Source organism: Nerophis ophidion, linkage group LG04, assembly GCF_033978795.1.
Source record: "Nerophis ophidion isolate RoL-2023_Sa linkage group LG04, RoL_Noph_v1.0, whole genome shotgun sequence".
NCBI lineage: Eukaryota > Metazoa > Chordata > Actinopteri > Syngnathiformes > Syngnathidae > Nerophis > Nerophis ophidion.
Window position 1 is genome coordinate 70,934,890 of NC_084614.1, and position 13,231 is coordinate 70,948,120.

Sequence of the window (13,231 nt, forward strand, 5' to 3'; positions counted from 1 at the left end):
CGCCTGAATCCGAGGTTCGACTATCCGGCGTAGCCTCCTCTCCAGTACACCTGAATAAACCTTACCGGGAAGGCTGATGAGTGTGATCCCACGATAGTTGGAACACACCCTCCGGTCCCCCTTCTTAAAGAGAGGGACCACCACCCCGGTCTGCCAATCCAGAGGTACCGCCCCCGATGTCCACGCGATGCTGCAGAGTCTTGTCAACCAATACAGCCCCACAGCATCCAGAGCCTTAAGGAACTCCTGGCGGATCTCATCTACCCCTGGGGCCTTGCCGCCGAGGAGTTTTTCAACTACCTCAGCAACCTTAGCCCCAGAAATAGGAGAGCCCACCACAGATTCCCCAGGCACCGCTTCCTCAAAGGAAGACGTGTTGGTGGGATTAAGGAGGTCTTCGAAGTATTCCCTCCACCGATCCACAACATCCGCAGTCGAAGTCAGCTGAACACCATCCGCACCATAGACGGTGTTGATAGTGCACTGCTTCCCCTTCCTGAGGCGCCGTATGGTGGTCCAGAATCGCTTCGAAGCCGTCCGGAAGTCGTTTTCCATGGCTTCCCCGAACTCTTCCCATGTCCGAGTTTTAGCCTCCGCGACCGCTAAAGCTGCACACCGCTTGGGCCGTCGATACCCGTCCACTGCCTCCGGAGTCCTATGAGCCAAAAGAACCCGATAGGACTCCTTCTTCAGCTTGACGGCATCCCTCACTGCTAGTGTCCACCAACGGGTTCTGGGATTACCGCCACGACAGGCACCAACAATCTTGCGGCCACAGCTCCAATCAGCCGCCTCGACAATAGAGGTTCGGAACATGGTCCACTCGGACTCAATGTCCCGCACCTCCCTCGTGACATGTTCAAAGTTCTTCCGGAGGTAGGAATTGAAACTCTCTCTGACAGGAGTCTCTGCCAGACGTTCCCAGCAGACCCTCACAATGCATTTGGGCCTCCCAGGTCTGTCCGGCATCCTCCCCCGCCATCGCAGCCAACTCACCACCAGGTGGTGATCAGTAGAAAGCTCCGCCCCTCTCTTCACCCGAGTGTCCAAAACATAAGGCCGCAAATCTGATGACACAACTACAAAGTCGATCATGGAACTGCGGCCTAGGGTGTCCTGATGCCAAGTGCACATATGGACACCCTTATGTTTGAACATGGTGTTTGTTATGGACAATCCGTGACGAGCACAAAAGTCCAATAACAAAACACCACTCGGGTTTAGATCCGGGCGGCCATTCTTCCCAATCACGCCTCTCCAGGTTTCACTGTCGTTGCCAACATGAGCGTTGAAATTCCCCAGCAAGACAAGGGAATCACCCGGGGGAGCACTTTCCAGTACTCCCTCGAGTGTACCCAAAACGGGTGGGTACTCTGAACTGCTGTTTGGTGCGTAAGCACAAACAACAGTCAGGACCCGTCTCCCCCACCCGAAGGCGGAGAGAAGCTACCCTCTCGTCCACCGGGTTGAACTCCAACGTGCAGGCTTTGAGCCGGGGGGCAACGAGAATTGCCACCCCAGCCCGTCGCCTCTCACTGCCGGCAACGCCAGAGTGGAAGAGAGTCCAGTCCCTCTCGAGAAAACTGGTTCCAGAGCCCTTGCTGTGCGTCGAGGTGAGTCCGACTATATCCAGCCGGAACTTCTCTACCTCGCGCACTAGCTCAGGCTCCTTCCCCCCCAGTGAGGTGACGTTCCACGTCCCAAGAGCTAGCTTCTGTAGCCGAGGATCGGACCGTCAAGTGCCCTGTCTTCGGCTGCCGCCCAGCTCACAATGCACCCGACCTCTATGGCCCCTCCCATGAGTGGTGAGCCCATTGGAGGGATGACCCACGTTGCCTCTTCGGGCTGTGCCATCGTGCCCCAACTCCGGGCCTGGCTCCAGAGCGGGGCCCCGGTGACCCGCGTCCGGGCAAGGGAAATCTGAGTCCATTTAGTTGTAATTCCATAGAAGTCTTTCAGCTGCTCTTTGTCTGATCACTCACCTAGGACCTGTTTGTCTTGGGAGACCCTACCAGGGGGCATGAAAGCCCCCAGACAACATAGCTCCTAGGATCATTGGGACACGCAAACTCCTCTACCACAATAAGGAAACAGCTCAGAGTATATATATATATATATATATACACATATATACATATATATACATATATATATATATATACATACATATATATATATATATATATATATATATATATATATGCATATATATACATGTATATATGCATATATATATATGCATATATATACATATATATATATGCATATATATATATATACATATATATATATATATATTGTAATTTTGAGTTAGCAGTAGTTTGATGGAAGGAAAAATCTAACCTGCTCTCAATGACGTTGCCCCGGCAAGAGGTAACAATGATGATTCCCGCTGTGGTTGCCATGACAGCATGGATGGAGGACACCAGCCTGAGAAACAGAGACAATCACAGAAAACACAATAAGGTATTTAGGGTTTTAGCAGTGATACCAAGATGCGTAAACACTTTGATTGACATGAAATTACATTTGTGACTGATCATTTTAAACCTTCTTCCCATCTTTACCATGAATTGATTAACGTGGACCCCAACTTAAAAAAGTGGGAAAACTTATTCGGGTGTTACCATTTAGTGGTCAATTGTACGTAATATGTACTGAACTGTGCAATCTACTAATAAAAGAATCAATCAATCAATCAATCAATCTCAACTACAGACCCCTAAGTTTGGATTTATTAACATTTAAATGGTAAATGGGTTATACTTGTAAAGCGTTTTCTACCTTAAAAGTAGGGCTGGGTGATTTATAGTTTGTAGGATATATCGATATATATTTTTAAACAAGATATGAACCAAGAAAATATTGTTATACTGATATATTATTTATTTTACGTTAAAATGACCAAACGCTGCTTATTTGTTGTGTCCCTTGTTCTACCCTGCTTCCAACTGCCTCAAAAAACCTCCATGGGCTACTAAACCCCTCCCCTTCTTCCTTCCAAGACGTGCTTGCACGTATAAGAACATCCATGATTGGTTGGTTGTTTACTACGCTGAGTCACGATTGGTTGAGATTAGAGCAAAACATTACAGACAGGCCAATCAGAGGCAAGATAGGGCGGGTCATAGAACCAGGAAGAGAAATCACAACAGACATCCAAAATGATGACAAGAGAGTCGTCGAAGAGAAGACGGAATATTCAAGCAGGAGATTTATATATTAAAAAAAATTGTGGAATAACGCAGAGGGATTATCTTCTTTAGATTTTTCTTTCAGCGATGTAGACGACGTCCAGGAACCCACAATGCGTCTACTTGGCCACATTTGTATGCACCTGGACAAAACATTCATTTGAGTTGTTTACCATGTAAGCACAAATCAAAACTGTTCTCCAGTTGCAAAGCAAGCATATTTCACACGAGAAATGCTGCCAAAAATGTATGCCAAAGTGAGGAAGATCATAGCCGCACAATAAAGTGAAGTCACTTACTTGGCGCTGACCAGAACCGTATGTGTGTGACAGTCCATTACATCGTCGACTGTTAATTAAAAAGTGCCTGCCTGCAAATGTATCTGAATTTTATACATTTTGTATTATTTTCACAAATATGATAGTAATAATATTTTTATATTTTATTTGTTAAGTAATTCTGTGCTACTTAAACAGTTTATTTTCTGTGCTGTTCATACACATCTTGACTAACCGGGTTAATAAAAGTGCCACTGACTGTTTACAGTACAGTTGTCATTCAGTTCAATTTCAGTGAATCTCGCTCAAAAATTAATATATTTATATGCATACTTTCAGCGGAAAATATATCGAGATGTATATCGAATATCGAGATTAAATAAAAATATATCGAGATACACTTTTTCATTCATATCGCCCAGCCCTACTTCAAAGTACTCAACGCACTTTAACACTATTTCCACATTTACCCAGTCAGTCACAGACTGATGCGGGAGCTGCCATGGAAGGCCCTAGAACAGTGGTTCTTAACCTTGTTGGAGGTACCGAACCCTACCAGTTTCATATTCGCAATAACCAAAACCGTGTTTAGTGAAAAATAAAATGTTTTTTTTTTTCAAATTCAAGCCAAAGTTATATGTTTTTTTACTGCTGCACAAAATGAACCGTGCATGAACATCACCTTGTTCAAATAACAAAACCAACGTAGTGTATGAACTCACAACAAATCAGATGGAAAATTAGAAGGAACATTGTTTGAGGGTAGCCATAATACGCCGGTAAGGAGAAGTTTTTATTGACACGATGAGTCGGGTGTGTCTTGACCTCCGCGCCAGAGGCTCTGCCAAACCCCAGAGGCCGACTCACTGAACCCCTAGGGTTCCATCGAACCCAGGTTAAGAACCACTGCCCTAGAAGCTGGGGATCGAACCAGGAAATCCCAAGTTATTGGCCTGGCCGCTCTACCAACCGACCGCATTTAGACTAGTCTGCCGTAATACCAAGCAATTTACAGTTTGACACAAAAAAGGAAAGACTGCAAAACGGGGGCCACATTTGTCTGCGCTTGAACCTCCCGTCACCTCGCGGCTCACGCCAATCTGCATTGGATCGAAGCCATTGATCACGGACCGTACGACTTGAAGCCGAGAGAATACGCATGTCTGGTCCAAAGGAGGCAGACGAGCAACTTTGCTCTTCACAAAGTAACTCACCCTAACCTAACACACATTTCTATACTTTTAACCTCCAACCCTAAAAAGCCACACTTGTTTCCTGGGTTGTCACAAGACCCAGGTTTTTACACAGCCCGTTCATTGTGTGTCCGCCAATAACCCCCCCTCCGCCGTCCCCTCTCCCTCTCGCTGAGTGAAAGGCTGCCGACGTGCCGAGAACGAGAGAGAGAGAGAGAGAGAGAGAGAGAGAGAATGTGAAAGGGAGCAGGAAAAGGGGGAAATAATTCCTTGCTGCCTGGTCTGGTTTCCTGTTGCGGTGGATTTTGGTGGTACAACCTCGGCGTTGACTCGCGGCCCTACTTTCGTTACGCGTGACGGGCCGCTTGCTCGCTCTTTCACGTGCTGTCACACTCACCGCGTGTGACAGTCGCGAGCTACGTCACTCCTGTTTGCGTCGGGAGATGCAGCAGAGCAAAATCAAGGGAGAAAATTGTTGTGAGGCAAAAAAACTAGGAGAACCCAGATAAATACACTATATTGCCAAAATTATTTGATGCCACAGGTGTATAAAATCAAGCACTTAGGCATGGAGACTGTTTCTACAAACATTTGTGACAGAATGGGCCGCTCTCAGTGATTTCCAGCGTGGAACTGTCATAGGGTGCCACCTGTGCAACAATTCCAGTCGCAAAATGTTCTCGCTCCTAAATATTCCAAAGTCAATTGTCGGCTTTATTATAAGCAAATGGAAGAGTTTGGGAACAACAGCAACTCAGCCACGCAGTGGTAGGCCACGTAAACTGACAAGAGAAGGGTCAGCGGATGCTGAAGCGTATAGTGCAAAGAGGTCGTCGACTTTCCGCACATTCGGTTGCTACAGACCTCCAAACTTCATCTGACCTTCTAATTAGCCCACGTACAGTACGCAGAGAGCTTCATGGAATGGGTTTATCTGAGCCATTGGTCGGCAACTCGCTCTTTAGCACCGCTCTAGAGGGAAATATATATTTGTTGTTTTGATAATGTTTGATTGATTGAAACTTTTATTAGTAGATTGCACAGTACAGTACATATTCCGTACAATTGTCCACTAAATGGTAACACCCCAATAAGTTTTTCAACTTGTTTTGAGTCGGGGTTCACGTTTCTGTAGGAGGACAAAGGTGACGCAAATCTTCCTAATTGTTAGAAATCCCACTGTTTGTATTAAACATGCTTCACTGATGACAGTATTTGGCCAGCACCGTTTTGTCCTACTAATTTTGTTGGCACTTGAACGCACCGTAGTTTGTCTACATACAACTTTCTCCGACGCTGCCACAGAAAGACGTGTTTCATGCCACTCCCTCTTTGTCTCATTATGTCCACCATACTTTTTGTGTTGCGCGTGAATGCACAAAGGTGAGCTATGTTGATGTTATCGACTTGTGTGGAGTGCTAATAATCCATGCTAACATCCATGCTATTAGCTGTATGTACATATTGCATCACTACGCCTCGTTTGTAGCTATATATGAGGTCATTTTTTAATTTCGTTTACTTATGTCCTCTGTGTATTTAATTTATATTTGCATGTCTCATGGCACATTTTCTGTATGTAATATTGGCTGAATTTCTGATTGTCTGCCATGTTGTTCCAGACCACAGCAAAGTTTATCATGTTGTTCCAGACCACAGCAAACATTACCCAAAGATTGTAGTAAATCTATTAGAAGAAGACAAGCTTTCCTTTCCTTTACTTGGAAACACACATCTATACATTTGGTAGTTTTAAACCAGAGTTATCTCACCCTTTTAGATACTTACTTAATGTGTTCCCTTCATTATAACACTTACATAAGGTGTTTTACTATTTGCGACACCAGACACATTAATTTTTTATTTTTTTGGTCCAGTATGGCTCTTTCAACATATTGGGTTGCCGACCCCTGATCTAAGCCATACATCACCAAGTCTAATGCAAAGCGTCGGATGCAGTGGTGTAAAGCACTGGACTCTAGAGCAGTGGAGATGCGTTCTCTGGAGTGATAAATCACGCTTTTCCATCTGACCAATCTGATGGACGAGTATGGGTTTACAGGTTGCCAGGAGAACGGTACATTTTGGACTGCATTGTGCCGAGTGTGAAATTTGGTGGAGGAGGAATTATGGTGTGGGGTTGTTTTTCCAGGAGTTGGGCTTGGCCCCTTAGTTCCAGTGAAAGGAACTTTAAATGCTGCAGTATGCCAAAACATTTTGGACAATGCCAGGCTCCCAACCTTGTTGGAACAGTTTTGAGCAATATAGTGTATGTGTATATAACTCAGCAGACAGTGTTTTATTGTGAAAGTTTGAGCTTTTGTGGGCAGTGCAGTACAAACATTAAATTGGGCTGTGCCTTTAATCCTATCGGTCGCTTTTACTGGCCAACTTTTAGTCTGATGTTTGAAAGGCGCCACTTTAAATGCGGAATGAACAAGAAACAAATGTGTGATATGAAGACATGCAAACTTCCATAGCTAAACAAAGCTTTTAGTTGGCTTTAATTTGGTAGGAAAATGTCTAAAGGAACCAAAGTAGCTTATCCATTCTGCGGGACAGAGGACATTTTCTTAAAACAAAGCTTGCCTTCTTTGCAATACTTTGTTTCTATAATGTCATGCTATTTGTAGCTCCGGTTTACTGCTCCTAGCAGTTCCATAGTGAGCTGAGTTAATAAACCTGAACAAGGAGGAAATGTGCCACCTCTATAGGGGTCTTGGTCCTTTTGTCCAGTGCGCACCATGATTTAGATCGGGGGTGTCAAACTCATTATAGCTCAAGGACCGCATGAAGAAAAATCTATTACCACGCGGGCCGGACTGGTAAAATAATGGCATAATAACTTAAAAATAAAGACAACTTCAGATTCACTTCCTTCTCTTACTTTGGCCAAAAATAGAACAAGTACATGCTGAAAATGTACATACTACAAATAATCCTTTTGGCAAAACACTTGACATAAGTTGAAAATTCTGAGGAAAAAAATGGTGCAGTTTCAAACACACCATGAAGAACACAATGAACTTAAGACTTTATCTCAGTGTTTTTACAAAGCCATTAAACTTTAAGCACTTCCTATTTAGCATTCTAACGTTGGCAGTTTATTAAACATTTTTGGAAATGCAACCGATTGTTTCTACAAACTGCCGCATTGGTGAAATACGCTTACTGCCAAAACACATTTATTTATCATCATTCAAATATTACAACTATAGTTAAAGCGGGTGTCAGGAATCAAAACACCACCATTGCTTTGTGATGTGGCTTTAGTGAGCAGAGCCTGCAGGGACTTAAGACCTCGTTTTAATTCTTCAACATTCTGTAGCCTTGGTTCCTTGTCTATATTCTTATCTTTGTGTTTCTTAGACATTTCATTGTGCCTTCATAGATTATATTATTTCATTACAGCCACACTTTCTCCACACAGGTTTGCCTTTTACCGCCGTGAACATGTATTCTGCCTCCCACCTGGCTTGAAAACCCCTGTTCCCACCGTCCACCTTCAGTTTAGCCATTACTGGGGAGGGGGGTTGCTGAAAGTTGACATCTGCCCTGAATGCTGAAGAATAATGAAGCCAAAGCCCACTTGCGGCGCTGTAGTGCGTTTGCGGGCTACCGTTGCAATGTGGGGAATGGAGTATTGGTGCGTGCAAAAGAGCAGGAGGCGGCTGTGGCCTGCGGGCCGGGGCTAAAACTATCAATCAATCAATCAATGTTTACTTATATAGCCCTAAATCACTAGTGTCTCAAAGGGCTGCACAAACCACTACGACATCCTCGGTAGGCCCACATAAGGGCAAGGAAAACTCACACCCAGTGGGACATCAGTGACAATAATGACCCAGTGGGACGTCGGTGACAATGATGACTATGAGAACCTTGGAGAGGAGGAAAGCAATGGATGTCGAGCGGGTCTAACATGATACTGTGAAAGTTCAATCCATAATGGATCCAACACAGCAGCGAGAGTCCCGTTCACAGCGGAGCCAGCAGGAAACCATCCCAAGCGGCGGCGGATCAGCAGCGCAGAGATGTCCCCAGCCGATACACAGGCGAGCAGTACATGGCCACCGGATCGGACCGGACTCCCTCCACAAAGGAGAGTGGGACATAGAAGAAAAAGAAAAGAAACGGCAGATCAACTGGTCTAAAAAGGGAGTCTATTTAAAGGCTAGAGTATACAAATGAGTTTTAAGGTGAGACTTAAATGCTTCTACTGAGGTGGCATCTTGAACTGTTACCGGGAGGGCATTCCGGAGTACTGGAGCCCGAAATGAAAAAGCTCTATAGCCCGCAGACTTTTTTTGGGCTTTGGGAATCACTAATAAGCCGGAGTCCTTTGAACGCAGATTTCTTGCCGGGACATATGGTACAATACAATCGGCAAGATAGGATGGAGCTAGACCGTGTAGTATTTTATACGTAAGTAGTAAAACCTTAAAGTCACATCTTAAGTGCACAGGAAGCCAGTGCAGGTGAGCCAGTACAGGCGTAATGTGATCAAACTTTCTTGTTCTTGTCAAAAGTCTAGCAGCCGCATTTACCATATATGATTCAATTGTGGGCCGGATCTGGCCCGAGGGCCTTGACTTTGACGCCTATGACTTAGGTGATAGCACTTGCATTTGACCAAACAAACAGCCTTTTTAGATCTATCCTTAAATCTGCAGAGAAAAACTTGGTGAATATATAAAAGTATGAGTCATTTCATCAACATAATTTCGGTGTTTCATTCAGTCTTATTGCCCTATAAACACCCAATTACACAGTCCATCGCAGCCCTGAGACGGAGACCTTGGACCTATAAAAAGTAATTTCAACAAGAGCAGATAAGTAAACAGATACAGAAAAAGCTACAGTGTGCTGACTGCTCATGGCTGTGTTTGTCACCTGTGTCAATGTGTGTTTTTAACACCAATGTGTATTTGTTTGTGAGGAGGACCGTGGGGAAAAACTACTTGGCTGATTGCTACGAAACTTGGTGGATGGCGTTAAGAGTAGGAATACGTTAAATCCTGGTGTGGATCTGGATTAAATTGTTATATCTGAGAAAAAGGGGCAAAGATGTGCAGGATTTGGTTTATACTAGGCTGCCAGATAAAAACTTTTTGTCCTTGGTGTGTCTCTCTAGTTCCTCTCTCGTCTTCCTGACTACTGTAACTACTCTGATTAGCAAAGGCTGCAGGGTTTGGAGGGTTAAAATGCGTGTTTCTTCCAATCCGGCGTGACACAGCCCGCGGCGTGGACGCTCGGGCAGATCTGAGATTCCCATCAGATGAGCATTAAGTGGAAATGTAGAGGCATTATTCAGGAGGGCATCGCTAACACAGCAAGTCAGGCTGGCCCCACAGCTCTGGAGAGGATTAAGCAGTGTGACAGGATACCAGTGAGCATTGAACAGGGGAGCACGTTGGAACAGGATTATTTCTTTGGAAATTCCCATTAAGCACTACTAGTTTTGATCGCAATCTGTCATCACATCAAGTCTTGTATTGTCAGTTTAAAAAAATCTGGGCCAGGAATGACACCATATCAGCCCCCCTATTTCAGTTCAAAATTTGGGAGACAACATTTTTTGGCAAAACAATTCTAAAAAACAATAGAGTGCTGCTGTTGTATCGAGGAACTTGGACTACTGTGAATACATTGGCAGAACCTTGCATCGACATTTTAACCTAGCAATCATAGGACCCTCTTATTTGGCAGTTATTTTTTGTAATGTGATTTTTGTAACTAAGGTGTTGCTGTAGCTTCTTCAGATGCAGTCAGACGCCAATTGTTTAACTTATGTACCGTATTTTTCGCATTATAAATCGCTCCGGAGTATACGTCGCACCAGCCGAAAATGCATAGTAAAGAAGGAAAAAAAACATATACACGTCGCACTGGAGTATACGTCGCATTTTTGGGGAAAATGTATTTGATAAAATCCCACACCAAGAATAGACTTTTGAAAGACAATATAAAATAAATAAAGAATAGTGAACAACAGGCTGAATAAGTGTACGTTATATGACGCATAAATAACCAACTGAGAACATGCCTGGTATGTTAACGTAACATATTATGGTAAGAGTCATTCAAATAACTATAACATATAGAACATGCTATACGTTGACCAAACAATCTGTCACTCCTAATCGATAAATCCCATGAAATCTTCTTCCTCGATGTCGCTTCTAAACAACTCTGCCAACTCCAAAGGTATGCGCCGCTTCCTCTTGTCGTTTTCTGTTGCATATTTATCTACGTCCAGCTTGTAATCTGCAGTACATGATTTCCTTTTCGGTGCCATTTTTGTTCAGCCCTTCTCAGTTTTTATAAGTTAAAGATCCATTTTAATTGCTACGGTAGTAGCATATAGCAGTTAGCATCCCATGACCCACAATGCACTCCCCCCCCACCAAATTCTTATTGGATGACGTGTGTGTGACGATTGCTGACGTGTGTGTGACGATTGCTGACATTTTCTTCGTCTCTTCCGCGAAGGAGATGAATAATATTATTTAAAATTTTACAGTAATGTGTTAATAATTTCACACATAAGTTGCTCCGAAGTATATGTCGCACCCCCGGGCAAAATATGAAAAAAACTGCAATTTATAATCCGAAAAATACGGGAGATATATTAGTGGTGTTCCTTAAGGTTCCATTTTATGTCTGCTCTTTTTTCCATCATTTTGGGCTATTCAACTTGTGGCCTTCTAGTTCAGTTCAAAACTTCAGAGACATCATTTTTGCAGCAAGTTCCTAAAACACCACTGTGCTGCTGTTGTATAGAGGAATTTGGACCTAAGTAAAAAAAATTGCACATCATTGCACTGACATTTTAATCTTGATAGCAACCATAGAATACTGAGGTAAACACTTTTGACTTAAATAACCTTTAAAGGGGAACTGCACTATTTTTGTTTTGTTTTGTCTATTGTTCACAATCATCATGAGAGACTTTTGAAGCAAAATAGACTACTGCTTGTAGAAGCGAGCACAAAAGAAGAGTAAGTCGTGAAGCAGATGGAAGCCGGGAGAAGGAGATGAAAGCGATTTTGACCCTATAAATATGGAATTTGGAGACAAGCTATTTCGACATAAATGGAGTGCTTACCCAAAATCAACAGGAAATATCCCCGGCCAGCTGGACCAGACGAACAACTGTCCATCGAGGAAGTCACTTTAATATCGATCATGATACACGTAGCGGCATGGGGAACATTAGCTGTGGTGTGAGTGGTAATAAGAGAGAAAGAAGGTGCCAATCTGGTAACAAATGAAGGAAGAATTAATTCCCAAGAAAAACAGCAGGGGGTCCATCGTCTGGCGTTGGTTTGGCTTCAAGTGGGAATATGTGGAACAGACAACCGTAATTTGTCAAGAGTGGGGCAAAACTACAGTACACACGCCGTCTGGCTAGTTGTGTACAAACAAAACATGAAATGTGGGCTAATACTTTACAGATACTGTAATAGGATTGTTTCCGTTTTTTCAGTCGGTACATATTGGTGTCATATGACAGTGATGTGCATTACAAACTCAAATGTGTTTCTTGTGGACGTAGAAGCTAGCTTATCTCTTGCCGTAGTTACCTTTTAGGGCTGATACCAAAGCACGCCGATGTGTTACTAATGGAGGTTGGGGAAATAATCGATTTTCAGATGCATCGCAATTTGGACGATTATAGAATCATTTAGTAAACGTCAATAAATGATAGTCAATTTACTAATTCTAAATAAAGTAATGCAGACAGTTCTGAAATTTGGCTGACTGCAGCGAGCCACTTCACCGAGAGATCCAACCAGCTCCTTTATTTTAGGGCACTTATATTCCAGTTTAGCCCCACATTTTCATTATTTAATAAATGTGAGAACTAATTAAACTGTTTCTTATTCCAAATAAAATGCTTTTTTAAAGATCCAAGAGATAAACGCTTATTTAGTGAAACGAAAAGAAATGTAAAACTGCGTCAGTACACACAAATTAAAGATGCATCAATAATCGATTTTAAATCCGATCGTAGCTCCTAAATCGTTATCGAAATTGTGAGGTGCCCAAAGATTCCCACCTCTACTTACTACGATAGAAAAATAGTTCCTCAGTGTTGCTACAGCTTTTTTATTATACAGGTTACGGAAGGTAAATGAAGTATTGTTGACCGTTTTTGAATGCATTTTTAAAGTGATTTTGAGGTAAGATTGATTGCTCCCACTAGCTGTATTGCTAGCCACTTAGAACAAGCCGATTTTTATATATTAAAAAGGAAAGTTAGTTTTTCGCAGCAGGCACTAGACATCAAAACAATGTTAAGAACTTGTCGTAACAGGTCCTGACATTGAGCAACTCAAACTCAAGGTTTGAACAACAAGCTTTTGGAGTACATTTAATCAATGTTGGGCTCTGACAATAGATGATAAAATTAACTGGAAATCTCATGTAAAAAACATACAATGTAAAGTAGCAGGAAAGATGTCAATAATGAATAAAGCAAAACAAATTCTAGAGCAAAAATCACTTCATATTCTCTACTGCTCGCTAGTGTTACCTTATCTGAGTTATTGTGCAGAAATAT

General features: G+C 42.9%; 2 protein-coding genes across 2 annotated transcripts in view; one reads left to right on the forward strand and one right to left on the reverse strand.

The window, feature by feature from the left end:
* LOC133551824 (uncharacterized) overlaps nt 1-13,231 on the forward strand; it is a 502,474-nt gene that overhangs the window by 445,903 nt on the left and 43,340 nt on the right. The window lies entirely within an intron of this gene.
* Nucleotides 1-13,231, reverse strand: part of tlcd3a (TLC domain containing 3A) — a 49,183-nt gene that overhangs the window by 30,169 nt on the left and 5,783 nt on the right. Inside the window, exon 2 of the mRNA XM_061898940.1 lies at nt 2,344-2,430. Coding sequence (XP_061754924.1) covers nt 2,344-2,430 — 87 coding nt within the window. The remainder of the gene's footprint in view (nt 1-2,343; nt 2,431-13,231) is intronic.